Here is a 27,817-nt window from a genome sequence, read left to right as displayed (position 1 = left end):
TTGAGTACATTTAGACATGTATGATTTCAACTGTATCTTATGAAAAGGCATACTTATAGAGGGTCTTGGACTGTAAAAAGAACAAAAGATAAAAAGCTTATCAGGACCATTGCTGCATTCTGGGTTTACTGGTCCCTATGATCATTTCATTGGTTTTTAGCAACACAAACAAGAGGGAGGGTTCTTCCCACATCCTTAGTCGGAATGTTGGGGCCAGACCGCATTCCCAGCATAGTTACACGGCTGATCACTTAGGACTTTATTTTACATAAAACAGCTTTATATTCATGTTGAATTGTTGATTCTGCATATTCTGAATAACGAGTGAGTGAAACATGTTGGACAGTAAATTAAAAACATCATTAACTGGCTGCTGATTTTCTGTCTCCCCAGTGTCTGACACCATAATTCAGCCATTTAAACCACCAGAAAGACAAAGCCACAGAAATCACCCATTTATTAACTGAGGAACCACACTGGAACACATTGACACAATGCTATCTTAAATCCCCCATCCAACTGGAGTACTACACTCCCAGTGGTTGACTTTTACAGTGTCTACAATGGTATTACTCCACCCTTTCCCTCTCTTTCTCCAGCTCACTGGGTCACTCTTTTTTTCTTCGTCCCACAGGAACGTATCTGACCCATGAGGCCAAGGGTTCTGACGACGCCCCTGACGCCGACACGGCAATCATCAATGCTGAGGGAGGCCACTCCGGAGCCGAAGAGAAGAAGGAGTACTTCATCTAGATGTGTGGGGTAGGGGCACAGTGCTGGGGGCAAAGAAAGCAAGAAGAAGGAGGAGGAAAATTTGGAGGTTCCAGCTGAAGGAGAGAGGAAAGGAAAAACCTCCATTTGTTTTCACAACGCTTCAGTTCTTTACTCTGTTAGAGGGATGTTGGCAAGGCAATGGAGGTACACAACTGTGGGCAGAGCTTCAACTACCCTCTTTGCATTGATACAGGGAAGTGAGATTTTTCTCACTGACATTTGGATGAACTGAAGTTACACACTCACGCACACACACAGAAACACATGTGCATACATACATGATACAGATCTTTTTTTCTGCACAGACTTGAATGCTCGTAGATGCTCAGATTAACAAAGGCGAGGTTCCTACTAACACATACTGATCCATTATCACATCATCACACAAGCATCCTTTTTTTCAGCCGTCAGTGCACTGAAAAAGCTAAATTGTAAACCACATTCCGACATCTTCTCAACCTCTTTTCTCCTCCACATTGCAGCCCAAACCGGGTCTGTCCCCTTTACGTTCCTGTTCTCATTGTCTCTATCAAAACCATGCAGAATCCCTATTCAAACACACTTAAGGCAGACAAAATTATTGACTGGAAAAAGTAGTCTTCTTTTAATCCTTTTATGCCATGAAACCTCTTTCTGTGGACGATCAGATTTCTCCACCAAACACCACAAAAACGTGCAAAAACAGCATTCCTACCTTGCGCAACCAAGCCCAGGGCCTCCACTATACATATATAAATATATATAAATATATAAATATAGAGTTATATAGCATTCTTTTTACTTGACAGAAAGAATTCGGTGTGTTGTAAATACACTCTGTTCTGTTAATTTTTGCGTTCTGTCACTCTTCGGCACCCTCTATCCTGTCTCATGCAGCCCATTACTGCATCACAGTAACTTATATACTCAAAAATAAAATAGAAAAAAAAAACCTGCCTGTTTTTATTACATGCGTGGAAATGCAGCGTCAAAATGATCATTATCTTTGGGCTAAAAAACATGTAACAACCATGATGTTGTGATAAAAACTAACCTTAACTGCAAATATTTGTACAAAGAATGTTATTCCTATTGGTTTGTTTGTGTTTTCTAAATTTCCTTTCAGATATTTTGGGGGAAGTGTTGTGTTTCCTGTCAGCGTCTTGTTGTGTTACTGTCAGTGTTAACAGTTTACAGTGTCTGCTGGTTTGTCAATTCAAAAGTTTTGATTTTGACATTTCTTTCTTCCTTTTGTCGTGCCATGCTCAGTGCCGACATTTTCACCCTGTGTTGTCAAACCTAGAACTGTAATCTGTAGCAAAGTCTCAGTTAAACACACATTTGAAAGTGGTTAAATTGAGTTTCTTTCTTGTCTTTCATGTAGTTTCCCTTCAAATTGAGCCTGCTGAACCTAACTCTCAACCTTACTTGGCAAGGCTGTCTGGCTCTAAATCCATTGAGCAGGGGCATCACTGACTTTCTCTAAGAACCTGCCATGTTTGCTGCTTCGGGGTTGAGAAAATGCCCAAAGGACCTAACAGAGCTGTCTACATGCATTATAACTACGTTCCTGGCAAAAGAAGGGGAAAAAAAACCCTTATTGCTATGGTTTTCTTGTGTGAGCAGGCCTTATTCGCCAGCTTAGTGAAAGCTTCCCATAAATGAAGGCTGCTTTATTAAGGTTGAGACTTTGCCTTGGCAGTAGTGAGCCCCACTTGGCCAGGCATGGAAATTGATTGCAATCTAACTAAGAGGCTCTGGCTGCAGGTTGTACACATGCCAAGGCTCTGTTTGGTGGAGCTGGGGGTTTCAGGCTACTCTAACACTCAAGAAAGTCATTTAGGAAACCTAATGTCCTCTTCTACTTTTCTCCTTCCCCCCTCCGCCCGTCTATTTCTTTTCATACTTTAATCAATCAAGCCGTCTGTGTCCTGAGCCACCTTCACCCTGTCTCCCCTTTTCTCGTCACTCCTTTCTTCCCTTCCCCTCCATCTCCAATCGATGTCCCGAATCTCCTTGCCGGTCTACATCTAATTAAAAAGCCTGCGTAGATGTATGGTAGAAGTAGCTGTTTGGTGATAGCTCTCTGCTGTATTGGGGGACTATGTTGGGGAACATTCAGTGATCATTTTTGCAAACCATCTTTGGAAATTGTAATATATTAAGTGTTTTCTGCTAGAGGGTCCCGAAGGTTTTTATTAAAAGAGTGATCTTCTGGAATATATTTAAGGGCAGAGTTAAAGCAGATAATTGTGTGTTTGGTATTTGGTGATGCAGCAAAGCTCACCTCAAACTGTCACCTCAAAAGTACAGAGTCCTGGGTTTACAACAGTTTGTCTTCTGTTGCTTGAAATTTGCATTTTCATGCTGTAGCTGCCTGAGTGTCCTCCAGGTCCTTCTTCTGCAAGTCCAAAGACAGGGTGCAGTTAGGTTACGAGTGTGCATGAGCATATCCCCATCCTTGTCCATCTCTTTGCGTTGATCCTGTGATGGACCAGTGACCTTTCCAGAGTGTGCTCTTCCTCTGACAGCTGGGATAGACTGCATCCTGGGCATAATACACAACAGCAGTAGTGCCCCAACCCTGTTCCCTAGGGTCCATTATCCTAAATTTTTGAGATCAGCTGTGCTCAAACATTTTCTAAATAGTACAACCTCTGTAAATACTAAGGTTGCCAAGTACCACCATGCTGACAGAAACATTTTTAGAACAGTCAGAAATCTGTAAATTGACTTTGCAGTTTCTGTCCATTTGCTCTACATTTTTAGATGAAGAATTTAGATATGCATTCCATTATTTTTCAGAAGTTGGCATTTCCAAGTTACAAGTTGGAAAATGAATAGGAAGGCTCTCTAAAGTCTGAACTTCATAATTAAGTTGGATGTTTCTCATCAACCTTGACCTCAAAAGCCAATATGGCTGTAATCTGTTTAAAACAAAGTTATAAATGGTTTATTGCACTTTTGCCAGGGTGTATCTCAATTAAATCTTCCTGTCAGATTGTGCTATACAACATCTGTTATAGAACAGGTCCCATAAAGAACAGAAAGACCAAATTGTTGTTAGCTTATATGGCTAACAGAGATTGGCTCGCCACTGAGCACACTAGTTAGAAATCCCACAGTTTTTTCTAATTGTAAAAGAAAGATGGTTATTCATTTCCTCTCTGAATTTCAAGTTTGTATAAAAAATGCTTACCACAACATATATAGATGTAGGTATTTAGTATGAAAATTAGCTAAATTAGGCGTAATTTGACATGACTTTGACCAATAGATGGCAGCAAAGTGCTCCCAATATAATCTGTGGTATGTGTTAAAATTGGTTCAACAGGCTTTGCTGTGTGCTGGCTTGAGATTAATTCATGACAATTATCTACAAATTCAATGTTGCTCCCTGTAAACTAAGATTTTTTTTTTAATATTAACAAATACCTTTCTCATTAAGCAGTTTTTGTTTGAAGTAAAGATTATTTTGTTCTTGAACACTTTTTTGGTTGTGTCTTATCAGCTGTACAGGCAACTGGCTTTCTTTTAACCATTTAAATACCACTTATGGTGACTAAAGCAACACCAGAAATTGTTGTACCAAAGTTTAAGAAGCTTGGTTTTTGTCCACTGCTACTAATGCCAGACATCCACGGACATATTTTTATGTCTGTTTGTGTGGATACATTTAGACATCAACTTACATCTTTCATCATACTTTTTTTTACATTTTACTTTTCAACATAAAAGTTGTTGTTTAGATAGAAGGCAATGTTGTCTTCTATTTACAACACCATTTTCCTTATGGTTGTACAATGTCCCACTATTCTTTTAAACAGGTGTCTATTGCTCTTTTCTTAAATAAATCAGCTTTCACGTGATCTGTTATCTCCCTATCAAAAACACTATGCCTGTGCTACTCTACAGGCGAGAGAAACATTTGAATTAACTACGTCAAAATTCAGAAGGTGGAGATCCTAAGCATGGCTAAAGTAGTACTAGGCTAAATACTCTTCCAATAATTACCATTTCCATTTTACTGAGAGAGATGTGATATAACCTATGAAAAACAGCTACAGTGTTCTAGAACCAAAAGCTAGAACAAGCTTGCACAAGGTGGACTTCTACATCATTGTTTTGAAAAAACCTATAGATACCCAGTCATCACAGAGACACCACAAACAAAGTTTTAAAACATATTCACTTTGGACAGAACTGTTAGATGTCTCCAGTTTTTTGCATGTGGTCAAGCAATGTTGCTACAAACTGGATTTAAATGAACGTGTTATTAACAGGCTTCTAAAGGGAACTTGGTGGCATACTAAGGATCCAATCTTTGAACGTTTTTGTGCTGCAGCAAGGACTTTTTAAAAATTTTAAAGTTCAGGATATAAGGCCCTAAGGATCAGGGTCGAGGCACCACTGCTCAATGGGATAAAGCGGGTATAGCTGAAGGATGGATTTTTTTAATGTATTTTTTCAGAGTCTGATTCAGTTTTTTATTTCTGTTATGGTTAAAGACCAGAGAATCAGATCTGTCTCTGAGAGCTTGTTGCACACTTCGAAGACATTAGCATCGAACTGGATTTAGCCTCAGTCTACTGTTACTCTGCTCATGTTGGAGAGAGGAAATACTTGCCTCATACCTAAAGTACAATGTCTTTTTAAAAACTAATGGACCTGTATTTGCCTGTAATTTATCGTCCTGTCCTTTGTCTTAGTTAATGTGCTAGCATGTAGCTTGCATGAGGAATGGTTGGAAAGTGTAGATAGTGCTGGAGAAGAGAAGTGCCGGCAAGCCACTCTCCTGAGACTTCACTGCCCTTCTCTGTTCTGCAAACATATGCCGTGTTCCAGATAAATCTGCCAATATCCTCCTCATCTCTGCTGACCAACAAATTATGACTCTTTCTGCTTTTTCCTCCAACACTCCATCATGAAATCTCCATTTGTTGAACTGGGATGTGCAGACAGTGCAACTATATTTTCTAGCCTTGGTGCGATAGTGACTAACTGTCACCAGGTGCCAGCAAAACATCTCTTTCTCCATTTTCAGTCAGTTTTAGCAGAACTGTCCCTCAGTCAGAGTCATAACCTCCTCTTTAGGCAGTTCTAAACTAACTGCCTATAATTTTTTCCCCCTTTTTGTAGAAAAAACATTTACTTTTTAAGTCATGTTTTTTAAAAGCTGTGCATAATCATCAGTGTTTGACTTTCAGTTTGGTTGGTTATTAATTTTTATCTAGATTTCCCAAAACTTGAATGTTAGAATTGTAGTTTTTGCATTTATTTTCTTGTTTCAGTGACCATTTTTATATATTTTCCTGTATATAGTGTTGCCTTTACTGTAAACTCTTATATGCAGACCCATACAAACACTTCACACACACACTATGGGTGCATCAACACACACATAGATGAATATGCACAGCAGGTATGTCTGCTCATGTGGTGTATTTGTACTTAAGTGTGTGTGTGCATGTGTTTGTATAGGAGTGTGTATCAAATGACCCAAACAGATTCCAGAGACACCTTTAATGTGTTGCGTTCACAAAAAGTTTTTTATTTCCATGAATAAAAAGGTCCTATTTTTTTCTTATTTGAATGATAAGTCTTCCTTTTGAGTAAATATTCATATCACATGGAAATAGTGCTGTTGTGTGTGTTAATTTGTAAAAAAACAAAAAAAGTCCGACGATGTCATCAGTGCAAGACCCCGACAGATGTTGTGATGGGGGTGGTGACTGTTGGCTGAAATGTTCTGAAAATATTAGGTTTTGTTTTGTTTTATTTTCTTCCTCTTTTTTGTTAGAACATAAGTTTAATTGTTGACTTCAATAAACATGAATTTGGGTTAATTTCATATGCTTGCCACTGGTTTTTCCTAATTAGAATGGATGTAGTTTAAACATGTTTATTCAGCAGTGCTAGGTTGAATCTTCAAAGACAAGAAGGCAAAATCATGCTAAATATAGAAAACGCACATCTCATTAAGAATAAAACAGGATATGTATGTATATTTTAAGAAGTGACAAAATACTGAACATAAATAGGCTAAAAAATTAATTGTATTTTGCAGCAACTTTTAATTTAATTTTTTTAACCTGTATTTATACAGGTTGTCTTATTGAGATCCAATATCTTATTTACAAGAGAGGCCTGTTTGAAATAACAACAAAAAACAATAAAAAGTTACATACACACTAACAATATAAATCAATACAATGTTTTTGTTTTAGCTGGTATTTAAAACATGAGAAATTAAGATACTACTTTTTTATGAAGTAATTTAGCATAATAATAATAAATGATGATGATGATGATGTTATTATTGTGTTTTCAAAACACAATTTTTATTTGGTTTCAATGCTTGAAAACAAAAATAAAAAACATTACAAATAAATAGTTATTTTTGGAATAATAATAATCCTAATGATAATTCTCTTTCAGTTGTATATTACAACCTTTTTAACAATTAATATTGATATTTAAAAACTACTAGTAATAAATGAATAAAATAATTAAAATAAATCAAAACTAAATATAGTTTTGGCCTTTTTCTTAGGCTGTCTATACAGTCTATAGACTAAGCAATGCTTGTGATACAGTAACAAGTTCACGGTTACATCGAAGTTAAGACCTGCTCTTATGCGCCTTGCAGCTACACAACGTCACCACCAGAGGGCACTACAATATCGTGAATCAAATGATCTTGCCTTCAATGCTGCAAATTGTGTTAGTAAATTGGAAAGCCATTTTCCCATTTTTTCTTTCAGTTTCATTTGTTAAATGAGTATTTTTCCATACAGATATTAAAACCCCTGACAAAACATACATTATATGATGTATGTTTCCTCTGTCTCGCTCTCTTATATGAGAAATCCATAATTATGGAGTTTATTCATCATTTGTATCTCTCTTTTGTTCTTAGATATAGCTATAAAACACAGCAAGTAATAACATAAGATAGGGTAGAACTGAGTTTACAAATATTTACCCATAATATTCATCATGAGATGTGAATAATTTTAACCTCATCGGAATTTTGAAGCACTGTAACGGCATCATAACATTTCTGTAAATTACATACATTCGCTGCAGAGAGCTGCTGGCAAGAATTGTGTGTTCTCCAACAATAACTTTCAAAGTAATATTCAGATTTTAAAGGACCACATTGTCAAAGTTTTGAGTTTCAGGACGCAGTTCCCGGCGCCGTCGCTGCAGCGCCCCCTTCTCCTCTTTGGAGTATTAACTGAGATTTGGAGAGGGGAGGCGTGGATGTGCTGGTAGTACATGAGAGAGGGGATGTGTGCTACTGATTGTCTGTGAGAGGGGAGGGGGGCAGAGAGACAGAGAGGGTTAGAAGAGGGAGAAAGGAATTAAGAACTGTTTAAATGAGAATTCGAGGACAGGGGCTGCAGACTGAGCAAGCTAAACAAAACAACAAAAGTGGAGACAGATTTATTTTACGCACGGGGAAAGTGGGGAGTAGTGGGAGTAAAGGAGAAAGAGGCATGGGATTTTTTTCCTCTAAATGTATCCTGTCTGACTTTCATGACTCAGAAAGGATTCCTGTTAAACTCAGCCGCTCTGCAGGAATTGATGGTGTCTTTTAAGGGAAACGGAGCCGAGGGGAGGAATCTGAATGCGCTCGGCTGAACCATGCCAGGCTTGTGGATCCTAACTTTGGCACTCGCTTTTAACCAAGGTGAGTAAAACATGAAGATCCAGAAGTGAAAAAACAGATGGGCAGTAGCGTAAAGTTTGGTATTAATTGTTGTTTTTTTTCTTGTTTTCCTTTTGCGGCTGTGCGCTCTGAGGGTCTCTTTATGTCTCAGGGCACTACTTGCTATGCGCGTTTTTATGCCTGGCATTGAATACACGCGCTTCACTCTGTGTGTGGAGATATTGCTACAGATTTCCGCGGCTTTGTACATCGTGATTACAACCCCACGGACGCTTCAAGGAAAGGAAAAATAATTTCGGGCTCTCTGCTCAGACCCGGACGCAAACGTCGCTTTCATTTTTCTTTCGTTACGCGTTTTCTTGGGCAGAGATCTGGACCATCTGCACACGACATTGCCATGACGTGACCTTTAAAACGCATGAATGGGTAGATTTGGTTGGAACAAATGCGTTGCGGGTCAATGCAACGCAAGCGCACACACGCACGCGCATGCAGGCACAATTTGCGCATAAGCTGCCAGTGTGTGGATGATTGATGAGGCGCGCATCTAATACACAGTCTGGTCGCTGGGCTTTAACATCAGACTCATTGGGTCATTTTTCAATACGTGCACGCACGCGCCAGACACGTGCGTGTCTTCAGTCACAGTGGTGTGCATGTGTGTGTGTGGTGACAGTGGAAAGAGCAACGCAAGTGTCCCTAGAGAGAGAAAGCTGATGTGTGTGTGTGTGCGTGCATGTTTTTCTGTGCATGCAGGTTGTCTGGTGCACATGAACGAGGTCTTCCCTCACAGCTAAGAAAAAAATCATATTTTACTTTAAAGACTGAGACATTCACTGGACTGGAGAAGAGTTATATTACTAATATTAATGCACCTATTTATCGATCACCTTGATAGATTGTCCCCTCGCTCCCTCTCTCTCTACACACACACAGTCTCGCACACATCAGCTAAAGACAGGCTGTGTGTTTGAGTTTGGGAGCAGTCATGCCTCCCAAGACAGGGGTGATTTATTGAAGTGGCCTGATGTGAACAGTTCAGCCTTATAGAAGCTACAGTGTGTGTTTGTGCGTGTATGTGTGTGTGTGTGTGTTTGTGTGTACCTGCATCACTTGGATCCCTGCTGCTCCAGGCCACCGGTGTGTTGAACCACAGATGATGATCTGCCTGGACAGTCAGTCAGAGGAGCTTCCAGGCTGAAGCACACCTGACCACCTGAGTGGAACATGATGGATGAAGCAGAGGATCAGTTTGACTTTACTGTTTATTTTATAGTCAGGTTGGGAACATTTACCAGGATTGAAATATCTGAGAGTTAAGATTTGATTATTGTCTATTGTGCCTTGCAAAAGGATTCATATCTTCTGACCTTTTCCACATAATGCCAGAATTTGACCACAAGCTTCCTTGTATTTTACCGAGGTGGAAGGCTATGGTTTTTAGACGTTTTTACAGATGGAAATAAAAAAAACTGTCCACTTTGTTGAATGACTGCAAATACAGCTGCAGTTTCTGGAGCACATCTCTTCCAGCTTAGCCCATCTTGAAACTAAACATTTTGCCCATCCTTCCTTGTAAAATAGCTCAAACTGAGTCAGCTTGGAGGTCTGTAGACATCAGATTTCATGTCTTGCCACAGATTCATGATTGGATTTAAGTCTGAACTTTTACTGGGCCATTCTAACACATTAATTTGCTTTCATCTAAACCATTCAATTGTAGCTGTTGCTTTATGTTTATGGGGGGGGTTCACCTTCCTACTGGAAGGTGAACCCCCCCCAGTCTCGAGTCCTTTCTCTTTCCTGTATTTAGCTCCATCCACCGTGCCATAAACTCTGACCAGCTCCTTCCAGCCTTATGAAGAAAACCATTGCCACATCATGATTGCCATGTCATGATGGAGCATTTATGATGATGATGTGCAGTGTTAGTTATTAGCCATCACGTATTCACATACATACATGTATCACCACATTCATAAACCTTCTTTCACGTGTTTACTGAGTCCCCTAAATTACTTGTGGCAAACTGCATTCAGGACTTCTTATAGCTTTCTTCCAACATTGGTTTTCTCTTGCTCCATTTGTGGAGTTCAGCACTAAAATCGGTGAATCTCCCCAGCTACTCCAGAGTTACCATAGGCCTTTTGACTGCTTCTCTGATTAATGTTCTCCCTACCCAGCCTATCAGTTTACATGCACAGCCATGTCTTGGATTGGACAGTGTTCTTTGAGATGTTCAAAGCTGGAAATATTATTTTATAACCTCACCCTTTAAACCTTCCCGCAACTTTCTCCCTGACCTGTCTGCTGTTTTTTGGTCTTCATGATGCTATTTGTTCATTAAAAGCCTCAATGCTAAATGTTTTTGGATTCAGTTGATGTTGGATGTCTTAAAAAGAATAGACACGGATAAAGTAGATAAGGGCAATTTGAATTAAGAGTGTACATAAAGGAAAAAGAACAAGACGTGAGAGGTAGAGCATCAAAACCAAACAAAAGAAAGCACAGGAAAAGAGCAATGTCAGACACAAAGAAAGCAAACAGAAAAAAATCCAAAGGTAAAAATGGGAAAGAACTAAGCAGAACAGGGCAGAACCAAACCAGCAGAACAAAGAAAGGAGAGAGCAGACGGAAAGAGAACAGAGCAGAGCATCGGGGTCTCCTGCTGAGCCGGTGTAAGCCTGTAAATGTGATCAGCGTGAATCTGTCCCCTACATCCAGCAGCTGCAGCCTAATGTGTGTTTAGCCTGTTTGGACTCTTCCAGGTGTCTGCTGCCTGCATCTCTGCCGCTGACAGCTCAGGCAGCCTCTCTGCAAGTGTTCCTATTTACTGCTCAGACTGGTGGCTTTCTTACACAAACCGACGACATCTCCGTGTGGTTGACCAGGTATAATCTGTGGGCCCCTGTAATTACTGCATGGCCCTGCATGTTTGTCTGATATGTCGCCAGTCACCGCTGTGCTGCCAGTGCCGGTCTGGCCACAGGGGAAGAGGCTTTTTTTTCGATTTTTAAACAGCAGTTTTGCTTGAGATGAACATTTCTGCTGCCTGATCAAGCGAGCAAGCAAGGCAAGTAAAGCAGTTCCCGCATTGTAAGCACCTGTCCCATCTCCCCCCCTTTTCCTTTTCACATACATCCACTTTCCTTTTCTTCTTCTTCTCTTTTTTTATTCCATCAGAAGAACAGGGCAGATGCTCAGATAGAAAGAGACAGGCCATAAGACAGAGAGATGGAAGCGAGAGGAGACAAAGAAAGGAAGAGACAACGGGGCTCAGTCCTAATCTGTTGACAAGAAGGAATGTTTGAGGATAAACAGAGGCCGAGCAGGAGAGCTCAGAAAGTAATGTCGGAGGAGAAGATGGAGCTTTTTGCCTCAGACAGCAATCCAGCTGGACCATCAATTTTCGATGGTTTAGATTAGCAAAAGATTTACACCTAAATTGGGCTCCAGAGGCGTCTAAAGATCCTCACGTAGGGTTCTCATGACATAAAAGTGTTATGTTAAAAGAAACCAGACTTCCTTTAGATTCGTAAAGTGCTCCGCCTCTCATCCAAATACTTGCATAACATTGAGTGGTATTCAAAACATACCATTAAACCTTCAGGACTTGTAGAATAATAATCTTTCATGGTGATGGAGAAACTTCCCAGACCTCCAATCTGTTAAGCCCCCTTGAAATGATAAAAGCCCTCTGCAGTTAGCTCTCAAGCAGTTGTGTAAATCCTCTCTGAGTCATCAAACAACAGAAATACTTACAGATTGGATGTGGATAAAGTCATACCTTTTTCTCTATTTACAGCATGTAAGGATTAGAGGATGTTGTCATAGTAAAGGAATGCAGTTTTTTAACGACACAAAACATGATTTCATAAAATTTTATCTGAACTGTCTCATAAAAGAAGATTTATTTTAGAGTATTTATAGAGAGGTGTTTTTTGAAAAGGTAAGCTTGGCTTTTCCTGGTTTGATGCTCATGACACAGTCGACTTGGAGGCCAGGTTTGAGGTTAAAATAAGAGTTTTTAGATAGATATATAATTAACTTTGTTAATCCCCTCAGGAATGACATTCTCACCATCTGCTGCAACATCTTTTTCACCTGTTCCTATGCAACTCTCTTAAGTTGATAAGAAAAACAATGTTTAGAGAAATTTCTCAGCCATGTTCTAATTAACATCGTCACTGACCCAAAATGCAGCTCATTTCTACAATATTACTGCAAAATAATGAGATATTTTTAAGGCTAGTCCATTTTTTTTGCTCATCTGCTTTCGCACACATATGAAGGATTCAAGGAATTTTATTGTTATACCAGCTCACGCTTGCATGTTAGGGTATACAATTTGGACTCAGGTCATGGTTAAGAAGCCTAATACTTAAATAAAAAGAAAACTACATATAACATACAAAGCTAAATAGCAATCAGTAAAACTATATGCAGCGAAGAGCAAAAAGAAAATAATTATTCACAGTTAAGTTACTTGAGTGATGTCCCATTCTTAATCCACAAAGTCTAATGTGCACTTTGCAACCATAACAGCTTCAAATCTTCTGGAAATGCTTTCCACAATGTTTAGGATTGTGGTTATGGGACTTTCTGACTGCTCTTTCAGGTGTGTGTGTGAGTTCAGACAATGATGTTGGACGAGAAGGTCTGGCTCACAGTTTCCAGTTTCAACCCAAACATGTTCTGCTAGGTTGAGGTCAGGAGTCTGTGTGGGTCACTCATGGTCGTCTCAAAACTAAACTCTCTCATCTATGTCTTCATGGACTTTGATTTTTCAACTGGTGTGTAGTCACTCTAGATAGCATATCTGTACTGCTCTAGAATGCAGTGGCATGGTGGGACCAATTTCTTGCCACTTGGTGATGTATGGTTTGAGCAGATTCCCTGCCATCAGATGCTGCAAGCTTTGTGATGGGCTTTTTCACATGTTTCCAGCTTGTTTAAATATCTGTAACAGTTAACTGTGGAATGTTTAGTAGTGAGAAAATGCCTTGAATGGGCCCACAGCATCATATCTCCTCAAACATACTTAAAGATGGGACAGAGGTGCTTTTCCAAATATTTATCCAGTGGTTCAAGCCAGAATGTTTGTTTGAAAAAGTTTAACCCAACCCCCAGTAGGGTATAGTAAACTCCACATATTTATGCCTGTGATAAAGGCTTTTTCTTAGCATGCCTTCCAAACAACCTGTTGGCATTTAGATCCCATCTGATAAGTCTAAACACATCTTTTTTAAGGAGTGGACTTATTCAGCACAAATGTATCTGTTTACTTGAGGTGGAGAAACAAAAAGAAAGTTCTTTTTTGCCAGGGCATTTCATACTTCCCAAGAAACTCCAGAATAGCAGGAAAGCTCGCATATGGCCCTTCCACTGCAGAATGCAAGAGCATAGTAACCACACCCACTCCACACGTCTGGCTAATTGAACAATAGCAGTCAGACGCTGTGCTAGTTCTAGGTTCTGCCCAGATGATGTGTCGAGAACAGGCTGCTAGAACTAAGAAATGAGGGCTGAAAGAATCCAAAATGCTTAAATGTTATGTTATCTTGTCTTTCCTATTTTTAAGAGTGGCTTAGAAAAACAAGCCTTTGTATTATGTGATATTTATTCTGCAAAACAGGAAGTTGTTGATTTCAAATCAAAAGCTTCTAGACACTCTGGGGAGCTTAAAAAAATGTAAATTAAGACATATTTCAATGATGTTTATTTAACAGGTATCGTAAAGAGTGTCCAATTTTACAGCACTTATTATTTGTTAATGGTTGGATTTTTCCAAATATTTCAGTGTCTGACTATGGTACTGCAATGAAAGTTAAAATGATCACATGACTATTTACGCTACTTTACCAGCGGTTCCAATGTGTGCTGTATGTTAAAATAATTGATCCCAGGTAAAATAGTATATAGGATGTTTTTATATAGCTTTGGGTGAACTTGGCTTTTTCGCATTTAGGATTCAGTCTGGGTTGAATTATGTAAAATCTTGAGTAAAAAGTTATATGATCAGTGGTACACACATTTCCAGATGTTTAGAGGAAAATATGACCTTTTAAAATAAGTTTGTTTCAATTTTAATTTGAGTAAACCAGTAAAACATAAAGGTTACTCTTCTCCACAGATTTCAGCATAAAGTCTAATCCTCCAAACCCGCAGAGTTTACTTTCACTTTGGTTGCCATTATCTAAAGCAAAGAATCGCTGCTTCCATTTGGTAAATTGTTTTAGACCTCAGTCTGCACGTAGTTAGTTACAAGTCAGCATGAGAGGGTTTATGACCTTTTTTGTGTTTCTTTTAACCTTTACAAAATACTTTGTCCTCAGTCATAATGCACAAGCTAACATTTAAGTATTTATTCAACATGTTGTGAATACATTTTACAGGAAAAAATGCTATTCTTAAAAATTTTTACTACCACTACATTATAAAAACCTGATGTATTCCTGTCTTTAGAGAGTTTCAGCACTGATGAGCATTTCTTGCTCAGGCGGCCTCAGAATAAATCAAAGCCCCGAACTTCGGCTATTAGAGGCTGGCTGTACTTAACATGCCATGAAAGCAGGAATATTGGGTCGACTGCTTCTGTTGTTCTAATTGGATGGTAAAAAATCTACTTCCACGAAAGAACACTGTACCTCAAATGAAAATCATTAAAAAGCAGCACAGCAAGCCCTGTTTTAAAGCAGAGCGGGGGCTCAAACATCGTGACACCAAGCGGAGCTTTGTGTATTTGTGTGTCTTTTGCCTCTTTCCATAGCCCTGCAGTACCTGACACATCTGATATTTCAATGCCTGGAGATGTGTGATATGAAGTGACAAGAAACAGCAATTAAGATAATAAATAAAATAAGCAGCACAATTATCAGTCGCCTAATTCACTACAAGCCCCCAAATCACAAAGTAATCCAACTGATGTTGACGAATTCCCCTCTTTGCTCTTCTGCCCTTGCTTTTGTGTGTTCATGTGGGGGTGGATAGAAAAAGCTGAGGAGTATGCAGATTTCAGCAGAGACTATGGATCGGTATTAGGACTGACACCCGTCAATCTGGCTGATATGTCAGCCTAAATGAGAACAGAGTCGAAGTCTTGGAGGGAAACTGAGGAGAAGGAGTAGGAGGACAGGCAGAGATGTAGGAGGAAGAAAACAGGGGTGATGGGGGTTGAAGCTGAAGAAATAGATGGAGAGAAATTCATTCTGAAGGAGGAGGAGGGTTAGTTAGGTGGGAGTAAAAATGTCAGTGAAAGCAGCAGAGGAGGTAAAAGAAAGAGAATGGGAAAGGTGGGTTTAAAAACTGGTCAAATTATAAAAGAAACAGGAAAAAGGAGTTCAGAAAGAGAATAAAATAAACATTTGAATTTGTTCTTTTTTCAGGTGGGAAACACCTCTTAAATGAATTATGAAAACAACAGACTCCGTATTCTGCACTCTGTAGACATTAATCCACATTTGGCATCATTCTGTCTGGATATTTGACCACTACTCTAGGCAGGTTTTTTACTGCTTGGTTTACTGGAACAAACGTATCTTTTACACATTTTCAGTATAGCTGAGATCTGAGCTTTTTTAAAACCTCAATCTTACTATTCTTTTTCCATTCCAACACTAATTTTGATGTTTCTCTTGGATCAATGTCCTGGTGAAACAGGCTGCCATTCTCCAAAACTGGACAGTAACAGGTTGGAAAAACATTGCCTGGTGTTTTGATTCTTGATATCATTTATAACATTCAGACCCTAGATTCATAATTAGGTATAAACATGTAAGCATGGATCCATCCTGCCAATGGTTCAGCCTGGTGGTGGTAGTGTAATGGTGAGGGGATATTGAAGTGCCACACTTTAAATTTCACTGCTCACCTGAGTATTGTTGCTGACCATGTCCATCCCTCTCTAACTATCTTCTGGTTGGCAGTAGCCTGATGACCTCCACCGTTGCCAGATCTTAATCCAATAGGGCACCGCTGGGGTTAGATGGAACGGGAGATTCACATCATGGATGTGTAGTCAACAAATCTTCTGTGACATCATGATAATATATCAATATGAACCAAAATCTTGTCGAAATATTTCAGAAAATTTGATGAATTTATGACAATAAAAAAATTAAGACAGTTATGAAGACAAACTGGAGTTCCAGTCAGTAGTAGCAAGGTCTACCAAATAATCTGGCTGGTGAGTGTATATTCAGAGGTGTATTTGTAATTTTCACTGTCTGACAAGCACTCTGCTTTCCAAGAGCTTAATGACATGGCTTTCCAAAACCCAGATGTTGTCCTTACACATTTCAGAACCAGTTTGGTTGTGTTCTGATCATTGTCTCACTGGAACACCCATTTAGGTTTTAACCAGTTAGCTATGGATTTTAGATAAAACTGAAGGACTTTGAGGTACTCCTTTTTTTATTCCACCTTCCTTGTGCATTATATTAGTACCACTGGCAATTAAACAGCCCCACAGCAAGTTGCTGCCTTTACCATGCTTGAGAGCTAGTTCGTTGTTCTTAGCTTCGAAAGCCGCATTTTGACTGGTAATTGAAGCCAAATAGTTAAATCTTTTGCCATCTGTCTGTAAACATCTTCTTCCAGAATGCTTTTGTCGAAAGCAGAGCACATCTTTTTTGTATTGTGGTTCCTGGACTGATCCTGATCATTCTTACCAAATATTTTTGTCTGAAATTGCCAACTGAAAGTTAAAGTGTTTGAAATGGGACAAAGTTTCCAAACACTCAGCAAAACGTGTTACAGAATGGGTAAAGCAGGTGAACATTATTTTACTAAGCTTGATGGCTGCAAAATATTATGTAGCCAAGGTGTAATTTACCAACAGATATTGTATTTACCTAAATATTGGTCAAAGTGTTTGCATATATACAAACCTTTATGTATAATTTTGAGCATGTCTGTCTTAAACAAAAACACTTCAAGACATTGAGGATTTATGTTTTTTAACCCATTTAACTTTTAAGTGTTTAAATGAATCATTAATAGCCCAAAATTAAGATGGGATTCATGCCTATGTTGAGTTTATGTAAAATTCTGAAAAACCCTGTAACTAAGGGGAAAGACAGGTGGCTGGTGGGAAGAGGGTGGATGAATAATAATAAGGAGGGCAGCAAAGTGGAGAGGATGCTTAAACAAGGATCGTTAAACAAAGTGGAGACAGATGGAGGACACATTAGAGCAATGGAAAGAAAAGAGGGATAGGATATGAGAAGACAAGATCAGGGGAACATTCAAACCAAATGGAAAGGACATCATCAAAGAAGAGAAAGACAAGACATGAAAAAATTGAAATGAGATGATGGAGAGAATTTTGCAATGAACAAAAACAGACGTAGGTGAAAGGAACACTTAAAAGAAGAAGCTGATAAAGACAGAGGGAAAATGAGATATTCCAAATGATTGATGGAGTTAAATTTGGGAGCCTATCAGCAGTGAAGGAGTAGAACAGTGTTGGGGAGCAGAGATTTATGTTTAGAGAGGGTTGCAGCGAGGGATCAGAGGAAAACAGCCAGCCCTATAATAGATGGGGCTCTCCTGGGAGAGCAGGGTCTGTAGTTTTCCAGGCATTTCCAGAAGATTTCTGAGGACCCCGCTGCAATGCACAAAATGCCCCCCCTAAACCGAGTCCTCAGCCCTCCAAGGATAAATAAAGTGGGTCTCCTTTCTCTGTGTGAGTATTCAATAAAAGTGATAAAAGGCTAGAAGTGACCCTTTTCAGATTTTTTTGGGTTTTATTTTTGGGAAGGGAATGTAAGAAACCAAACTGGCCACCCTCTCCAAGGAGAATCTTTCAAAGAAATGCAGACATCAAGCACAAAAGCACCGAAAATCATGAAAGCGCTTCCTTTCGTACGACGAAAAATGTCAACGAAAAAGGCCCATGAGATCAAATGAGCCGAGTGTGGAGGTAGTTTATGTTTCTGCTTCCCTCAGTGTCTCTCTGTTTCTTTGTCTGCCTGTGTTTTCTCTCACTCGTCTGTCTGACAAACCCGCGTGTGGAGGTGAGAGAGAACAATTGAATGGGCCTCCCACGTAAAATCCATTCAGAGACATCTTGAGGAATAAGAATGAGAAATTGTCCTGCACATTGAATTAAATCAATCTAATCCATTACAAGATCACTATCACAAGGTTTTCCCTTCTGTCTCTGCCCTGGATTATGCACACTGCTGGCTAAGTGTTTGTGTGCTTGTATGTGTGAGCATGTACCTTATGTAATAGTGTGATGCTGCTTCCCCACACAATCAATGGAACAATTACTCATTAAAGTAAGAGCTTAGCTGACAGGTTGCTCACAATTTAACATTAGCATTTTCTGTAATTGACTACAGGGGTTGGGTATTAGAGTCATTGCTTTCAAAAGTGGGTTTTAAGAGCCTTTCTGCCTGAAAAGGTTTTTTCCTATCTATTTCTTGCACCAAGGCACAAGTGTTGGGTTTGATGAGATTATGCAAGGATCATTTATAGACGATGACATTGTGACATGTAAAAACGTACTGTGCTTGTGCAGTGTAGAAGTGTGGAGGGTCGTGTTTTTTCTTGTTTTTCATTAGAATCCAACTACACTGTGCTTTTTGGTGTTGTTGCTTGTTTGCTTTTACAGAAATGTGCCAAAATGTTGAGGACAAGTTTTGTGGGAACTGTAAGGGATGATGTGAATACACAAGTAGTGTCTTTCACATTCGATGCTAAAGCAGCATACATCCGTCCGCTTTCAGTGCAGATTCTGGTTTTAGCTCAGAGATGCTCCACAAATCCATGTTACACAGATATATACTTGCAGGTGTAAACAATCCATCATCTTATCCTCTGATTGAACATTAGGTAGGAAGGGATGAACTGGTGTATTGAGGCAGAGCCGCATTTGCAAGAAAAAAATTGTGTTGCGGTTGTTCTGTGCTTTGAGTAGATTGTTCACAGTCTCTTCATTCTGTCTATATCCAGCTAATAAACCACTAAAGGGCAATAATCACCCTTAGTCAATAGTAAATAGGTCAAAACTCATAAAGGGCAGTGTTTAGGAGCACGCTGCCATTGTGTTTGCGAACAGTTTAATTTTATGCTAATTTATGCACCTTGATTCCTTCAATAATGAGTTATTGGCAGAACAAGTTAGCTGTGACTTACAAACAAAAAGAAACGTCTAGTTTAAAATAAATGTGTAAGTTTGTGGGTGCTAGTTTGTAATCTATTGCAAGCTTAATAAAAAAAATAAAAATAAAACCTATCTTAATTGTATGGCGTATGTTTATTAATTTCGCATCTAACACACTCCATACACCCTTGCTCCGCTTTCATGTAACATCTTGCCATCTTTTCAATACTACCAAACCTACTTTCCTTATCAGGAAACATCTGTAACCAAATGATGTTTTTGAGTGGGCATAATGTTGTTTTCTTTATTTCGTCTCAGTGAATCTCTCTATCCTTTTAATCTGTTTCTTTGGCGGATTGTAAATGTTGATAAGAAAAAAGCAGCAACAATTTTAAGATGGAGATGGACAAGATGATTACAGATGATGAAAGCTGGTATCCTTCACCACCCACTCTGTTTGTGTTTCCAGCCTCCCTCTGTCTGTCTATCTCTCTGTTCCTGCTCCCACTGCTCTAATGTTTTAATGTAAGTCGATAACTATCAGGAAGTGATAACACCCGGGCTCCTCTTGACTCGCTGAGGGTTGATGAGGTGCAGAAAGAAGCAGGGTTTCCGTGAGGTGCACTGTGGGTGTGTGTGGAAGGGGGGGGGGGGTGACAGTATCTCCCCCTCAGTGAAGCCTGTTACGCTTGGTTGCAGAAGAGATAAGCAAGCGGCTCTCAGAGGTGGCAGCGAAAGGGGCAGTGACGTCACATTGCTTGTCCTCTTGGCGATAAATGAAGTTGTGGCATCACAGGTGGAGATTATGTCAGGGTGAAATTTGTCATTGTTCTGGAAAGTAGATTAAACCGAGAGGTGCATCTTTGCTGTTTGCTCTCGCGGCTGTTTCTGACAGGGTGTCATTGCTGCAAATATATTAACTTATCATAGCAGGAGAAATGCAGGTGTTACTAATAATATTAACATGACTACTCAGCCATGACAGTGTGACAGTGAGTCAACAAGGGCCTAGAAACTAAGGCAGCTAATTGAAATTATTTCACAGCTAATTTTATTATTCATCTGTGTTTTACACTACGATATGTCAAAATGTCTTCCAATGGAAAGGCCCTAATTCACACTGAGATGACTTTCACAAGCACAGTTTGTGGGTTTCTGCGCGTGAAGCCGCAATAAGATGTGGGGGCCAAAGGAAAATAAGAAGAGTAGCTCTGTTTGCTTCTGATTGAGGCAAAAGCATCAGAGGGCAAAGGAGGGATAGAGGTGAGCACAGTGGGGTGAGAGGAGAACGAGAGAGGAAGCAAGAGGAGAGCGAGAAAAGAAAAGATAATTTCTTAGCTCTTCTTTTAAATAAGTCTGTTTCTATAGCAACCATCCAGCCAGCCACCGGAGAGATGAGGGGAAAGTGGGGGTGCACCGGAGAGACGAGGGAAGGATAGAGGGAGAGAGTTACCATAGCAACGAAGGAAGAGGGAGGAAAATAACTTTAAAAGAGAAAACACGATGTGCAGCAATCAGAGTTGTACTGAGAAAAGTTAAATGGGGCACTCTTAGATTTAATCAGTGGAGACTTGAGTCTGCTACTTAGGACAAGTAACTCGCCAAGTAGAGACTTCGAACTTGGTTTAGACTCTTGCTCTAAACACTTGGACTGAGACTAGGATTTTAGTCTGATTAACAATCTCGTGAAATCAATGGTGAAAGCATCTCACACTTTGCTTGATAATGTGTAGCATATCCTAAAGCTTGTGTAGCTCTTTCAAACATAAAGGTTTAAATGCAGAAGAGGTACAGGGGTTTCTAAAAGTCCGATAGAACAGTCTCTAAATTCTACGTAATACAATATATGGTAAGGAAGTGCACAATTTTCGCACAAGTAGTAACAGGTGTTACCATTATATAAAGAAACTAGGAGCTTTTACAAAATAAAAGCAGTATGATTCTGTTAGATATTCACTGTTAGATATTCAATATTAATAATACATAAAAGCATCAATACTTTCTGTTAGGTAAATATTGTAACATTGATTTTCGAAATAACTTACAGCAGATAATTTTTAAAACGTTGAGCTGAATTTTCTGAAAAGGATAAAGATAAAGATGTTAAATATTTATGTGCTAAATTAGGCATAAGGATAGGGATTTGAATTCATAACCTGCAGCATTTTCTCTGTTTAAGGCAGACCAGATGGTGTGCGATTGATCTGAGAATGTTCATTTCAGTCATTACAGACTTGAGACTTGCAGTGAAAGACAGAAGACTTGACTTGGAATTGACAAAAACACCTCTGAGTAAACCAGAGACAGATGGAAAAAACCCTGTTAAAAATGACTCTTTTGTTGTAGTTTCCAGCACAGAATGCCAGCATGTGCAAAATGTAATTCCTCAATATTCAGTCTGCATGTTTACACAAAAGTATTTAACAATCTCCACTATGGAAAGTCTTTTTAAAATAACAGATTTTTCATCAAAAACTCCTGTATGGACAGGAGGTGCAAACATAGCGGACAATCCATCATAAATATCCATGTCAATGTGGAGAGGGCCTCAATAAACTGAGAAGAAGAGTAAGACGTTCAGTTGGTGTCGAATGTTGATAGCCACCGCTGTATGGGCGGTAATAAGATGTAACAGCAACAGCCATGTGTCAAGGACAGAGTTCTGCAAAGATAAACAAAAATAAGGAATATTAACAAGAAAGGTTATTTTTAAAAACCTAGACCGAGGTTCCATAAAGTATGAAATCAAGAAACACCAACTGAATACCACCAACCCCAAAACAGACCAGAAAAACTAAAGTGCAACTTAAGTGGATAATCTTTACAAAGACATGGGGAGCAAATGTAAGGATGAAAGAAATTATGCTGAAGTTGGTATGCTAAAACCAGCAGGTCCCATGAAGCCTACTGGAAGCTAACAGCCAATACTTCCGGATTCCTCACCAAAGCTGTAGCCTCTCTGAGATGAGGTTAGTTGTTTTCCAGTGTTGGTGCCAAGACTCATTTATAATTTGTCACCATAAGCAAACACTCTGGCAACATACTTTTTGTATAGTGATGTAGCAGCTGTCCACATTAGGTCTTCAGACAGTAACCTGGCACAATCTACCATTGTTTTTATGGTTTCATTTTCATGTGTACTTCAGTAGAGCACAAAAATTGCATTCTTAGGGCTCAGAAAACATCATGAATTCTTTTACAATTTTGTCTAGTGCTATATCACTGCAAACTGCATCTACAGCGTGATCTCAGGGCTTCTTAACAAAGCAGCCACACATGACAAGCTGGGAGTGTGACCTCTTTGCAGGAATAACAGCAGGGGCTTAGTGGCACTATACTGCATACAGCCAGGTGTAGCCTGTGCAACTTTGGGTTGTCACGGATGAAAGATGACTGGCTCAAAACAATTACAGCAACAGCTTTGGTCACGGCTCTAAAGTTATGGCCCTGTAAGTCACACTATAGGAGGGGTTTAAAGTCAGCCTTTGTAACAAACTTGCAGCTGGACATGTATCTGAGAAACAGCAATTCAGGATGACCATCTAGCAGAGTTTTTCCTGCTACATCCTAGTTTTATGATTGAACCAGCCAGATAAACGGAGTCAGATTGAACAGAAAATGATGCCCTGAAAAAGTAAAACTGGCTCTGTTGTGAAAATCTCCAGCTGACACAGAGGTAAAACATGACGAATCATAGTTTTGGAATTCTAATAAAAGGAAAACTCTGGCTGGTTTTTGTCAGTAGAAACCTTTTTGTTGAATATGTCCTCCAGCAGTTATTGTGACTGTGCCAAGAGCAAAGTAGCGAGGAAAAGAAAATGTGGCTGAGGCATCATAGCCTATAATACTGCTATGGGGAAGTATCACAAACTTTTAGTCTACAAATATCAAACAGGATGTTATATCCATGTTTAGAGGTCACAAAATATTTCCGGCAGTAAAGATTTAGGCCTGCTATTCCACATAATTTGTCTGTTCAATTAAATACATTTTATTTATTGAATCCCATTAACAGAAAATGTGATCTTAAGGTTCGCAAGACAAACACATCAAATTCAAATCCACTGATATAGATCCAAATTAAATTAGAAACAAGCTAATTAATTCCAATACTAAATAATCATACAACCATGTTAAATTTTTCGGTGTAAATAGTGCAGTATGCTCCTAATTATAATACAATACAGTTATAGTCAGTTGATCATATAAAACCAATTGGTATGAAGTTATCTATCTTACTCAAACCCAGCAGACTGCATCAAGTCTTTAACTTTGCAGCAGTTCCTCACCTTGCACAAGCACAGGGCCACAGTGGAGAAAAACAACTCAACAAGAAGAAACCTCCGGCAGAACCAGGCAAAGTATGAGCTGTCATCTGTTGCAAAGTGATGTGGGTTGAGACGACAGTAAGCAGACATAGAAAAACCCACCGAAGCACTGGACCAGGAGTACTTTCTATGGGAAGGAAAAACAAACGGAGAACACAAAGTTATGTCCAACAGTAGTCCATTAGTGGCTTTATTCTGAAAAGAGGAACAGTTAATTGCAGAAGAACTGGTCCAGGATTCATTTATATGGTAAAAATTTCTTTGGCAAAAAAAAAAAAAAAAACATAACGAAAAACAAACAGAGAGCTTATAATGTAAGGCACCAATAGCTTTGTCCAGGAAGGCGACACAACTAAAACAGAAGAACTTAGTGAAGTGTGCTGTATTTGTGAAACTGTACAAAAAGTGTAAATTGTTAATTGCAGTAACAGCTCCATCAATGGTTTGATTCAGGGTAGGGACAGCTAAACACAAAAGGGTATTAATAGCAGAAAAAGACCCATCAGTGACTCTGTCCAGTAAGGGGCAAGGTAAACACAGAAGCACTGGACGAGGTGTAGCTTCTATTAAAATATTAAAATATAGAGGAACAACTCAAAAGGTAATGGCTACAATAATTGCAATTAAAGAATAACAACTGTTGGATCTCAGAATGTCTGCATACTTACTTTACTTTAGTTTCTCTGTGTGGGAGACCCCTCTGAAATGGGCTTTCAGGAATGGGGAAAATGCATACAGAGCTAACAGCTGTTCCTGCACTTAAAGCCATTAATTACAAGAAACAAACTGTTCAGAAAACGTTCTCTAATATCTCGAAATCTTCCTAAATGACATGTTGTGTGATATTTAACGAAAGCAAATTTTTGTTTAATAGGTCACTAGCCTACAGTCTGAAGAACATTGTTCCCATCCTTCTCTTACAGTAAAGCTACACGGTTTAACCACAATTTAACATGGTAACGGTTTTACTTGATTTCTCCATATGTGCTTACGTAAAAGGAGTCATTTTAAAGTGTACTTTTAAAGGCACATAAATCTTTTTAATTAAACCTTATCTGTTCACAGTAGGCCCCCAAAATTAATTAAAATGTCAAAGTATTTGAAATTAATATCCCTTACACCACTTATTAATAAAAAAGTAGTTCTTCTGTTATACTGTTCATAACTGTAAAAGGGAGATAAAGACCAAGGAAGCAGGGGAACATGACTGTACTGTATTGAGCGTGTGTGAAAAGAGAGATGTGAGCTGCAGCGATAACAGCTCTGGGTATATTGCTGCTTTCTGATTGTCCATTCCCAGCTCTTGACCACACATGACCTCCATCTCTGTTCAGAGTCAGAAATGAGACGCCAAGGGAGGGCGGGAGAGAGAAAGGGAGAGAATTGATTGAGAATCCCAGAGTTCACATGGCTCTGAGCACAGAGGCCTCGATCTCGTTCCCAAAAAACACTGACGCTACAGGATGATCCGAAACTGAATCTGACATGGGTCATGTGGGGGGAAAGATTTTTCAGCTTGGCTGCCCACCGGATTTCTAGCTCATATCTAGCTATAAAAGTGAAACACTGTATGTACACTGCTATCGAAAGGTTTTCAAATAAACATTTTACTTCCAAGAAGCCTGATTTTCTTGTAATCTTAAGAAATTGTTCTCCAAGCATTCTAAATGTCTTTAAAGAGCACAAAATAAAATCGGCAGCAAATGAACTGGCTCTAAGAGCAAAGATCTCATTAAACAAACAAACAAACAAAAAAACAGTAAAGACCTGACACTGGACCAGAGAGAGATGAATCATCCTTGCAAGCCAGTAACGTCTTGCTGCAGCGCAGCAATGCTAACAGCCAACCCACCTCACAAACAACAAAACATTCCTTTGAAATAAGTCAGAAACTGGAGTGAAAAGAAAAAAGCAGATTTAGTGTAGTTAAAAGTTTGTCCTAGAAACATGACACATATAACATTATGATGCTAATTCTTTTATAGACCAGTATATTAGTGTATAGGAATATGTTTTTATTTACCAACCCCCTCGCTGTGCAGGGGGTAGAGAGACTTATCCCGCCTTGTTTGTCACTGTTCAAATGTTTAAAACTTTAGAATTATTGCAATAAGTGCAGATATGCACATGTTTTGGGGGGGTGGGCATTTTGCCTTGTAGCTGTCATTAGAAAAACTTAGTGACTCATTTCCTTACTAACCTTCTTTCATGCTAACCTGATATCAAATACAATGTTAAAACAGATTCCTATAACCTTTCTGCTTCAGTTCTACTTCGCATTTATCACATATGTTCCTTAAAACTGAAATGCCTAGGGATACAATTTAGAAGAACATGGTAATGAAGATGAAGCCCAGAATAAACATGTACACAGTTAGGTGTATATGTATATGTAAAGAATGCTTAAACAACCTTTTTATAAAATTTTTATAAATGATTCAATTCAGTTTTATTAATATAGCGCCAATTTACAACACATGTCGGTCTCAAGGTGCTTCACAAAGGGTTTGGAATGGTGCGGGGTTGTTGGGGAGGTTAGAATAAAGTACTGAGTGTTAGAGTTTGGCCATTTTGGAATGGGTTATGTGTAGGGGTACTAAGTAAAATAATAAACTGATAAAGTTTGTCCATGTAGAGCCCACTGGTGGCCATTGTTATACTAAAAACCACAAGGATTGGTGGTACCTCTCTCTGTCAGACTGATTATAACTATTGTAAAAGAGAAGGGGTCATACAGGTAGCAGAAATGGAGGGTGTGTTTGCACCTCAACCATAACTGAGCTCGTTTAGGCTAAACCTGACTCCCCCTGTAAATGTTAATGGATTTAGCTCTTTTAGGGGTTTCATCTAGGAAGAAAAAACAGATAAACTCTGAGCCAGTTTTCAGGGTTAGGCTATGAAAGAGAGCACATACAGTTAGTCACAGTAAAAGCTCAGTCAGTAGCTACAAAATTGGAGAGTAGTATGAGAATGTAGCGGAGAGAGTGAAAATGGACATTATGTCCTCCAGCAGCCTAAGCCTAAAGCAACATAACTACAGAGATTGCTCAGGATAGCCTAAGCCAGTCTAACTGTATGCTATGAATCAGAAAAAGGCGGACCCAAGATTCAGCCAGACACAGTACTGAAAGTTTAAAAGTTTTTTTCAGCCACAGGAAAACGTCACACAGGTAACACTCCTCACAGCTTCCAGGAATCATTGAGGCAGAAAGAGGGATTAGTGACTTGTAGTCTCTCCAGATTTTGCAGGGATCAGAAAAGCCACTAACCTGCTTTTGTCTTGAGTGGAACTTGAAACCCAGAGGGGAAACCTCAGTGGGCGGCAGGCGGTGATCTCCACAGCACGGGTAAGAAGTGACTCCAGGCTGAATAATCCGAGGGCTAGGCTGGCTCAATAATCCAAGGACAGAAACAGGGTCAACGATCGGAACAAGAGGCGTCAGGCAAGGGGCAGGCAGAGACATAAACCAGATGCAGGAACCAAGGTCGACAACCAAAATCCAAATAGTCCGACAGGGAGCAGGCAGAGGAATAAATCCAAAAGGCAAGGCAAGGTCAAGAACAATGATCAGACAGGAAGGAACGCTGGATATCTATTCACACAATGGCTTTCAAAAATCTGGCACCATCTGCTTGTCAGAGTCAGTATATATCAGGGAAGACACAGGTGCTTGGCATTCCACAGATTGCACTGCACAGCAGCAGCCACCAGGTGCATCTAATCTGCTGATTGCAGCCAGGGAGACAGGGTAGAACAGACGTGCCAGAATCATAACACTGTAAGCTTTATCAAAAGGGAAAGTTTTAAGCCTAGCCTTAAAAGTAGACAGTGGCCTTGTCCCAATATCCACACTACACCCTACGCCCCTCTATGAAGTGTTTACTTTGTACAAGTGCATGTAGGGGTTGAAGTGCGCAGGTTACAAGCGTGCAAAATTGGAGAATTGGGAC

General features: G+C 39.4%; 2 protein-coding genes across 5 annotated transcripts in view; both read left to right on the top strand.

Moving 5' to 3' along the window:
• Positions 1 to 6,604, top strand: part of cadm3 (cell adhesion molecule 3) — a 188,078-nt gene extending 181,474 nt beyond the window's left edge. For all 3 annotated transcript variants that reach the window (XM_047368010.1, XM_047368008.1, XM_047368007.1), the window contains one exon: positions 635 to 6,604. In XM_047368010.1, the coding sequence (XP_047223966.1) occupies positions 635 to 753 (119 nt within the window). In that variant the 3' untranslated portion in view covers positions 754 to 6,604. The remainder of the gene's footprint in view (positions 1 to 634) is intronic.
• Positions 6,605 to 8,098: 1,494 nt separating this feature from the next.
• The window catches only part of kirrel1b (kirre like nephrin family adhesion molecule 1b), a 124,255-nt gene continuing 104,536 nt past the window's right edge, over positions 8,099 to 27,817 (top strand). The window contains exon 1 of one of the 2 annotated variants that reach the window (XM_047367574.1): positions 8,099 to 8,449. In XM_047367574.1, coding sequence (XP_047223530.1) covers positions 8,404 to 8,449 — 46 coding nt within the window. In that variant the 5' untranslated portion in view covers positions 8,099 to 8,403. The remainder of the gene's footprint in view (positions 8,450 to 27,817) is intronic. The other variant, XM_047367575.1, reaches the window with a different exon arrangement.

This window comes from Girardinichthys multiradiatus, chromosome 6 (genome assembly GCF_021462225.1).
Source record: "Girardinichthys multiradiatus isolate DD_20200921_A chromosome 6, DD_fGirMul_XY1, whole genome shotgun sequence".
Lineage (NCBI taxonomy): Eukaryota > Metazoa > Chordata > Actinopteri > Cyprinodontiformes > Goodeidae > Girardinichthys > Girardinichthys multiradiatus.
This window is presented reverse-complemented; position numbering and strand designations above follow the sequence as displayed.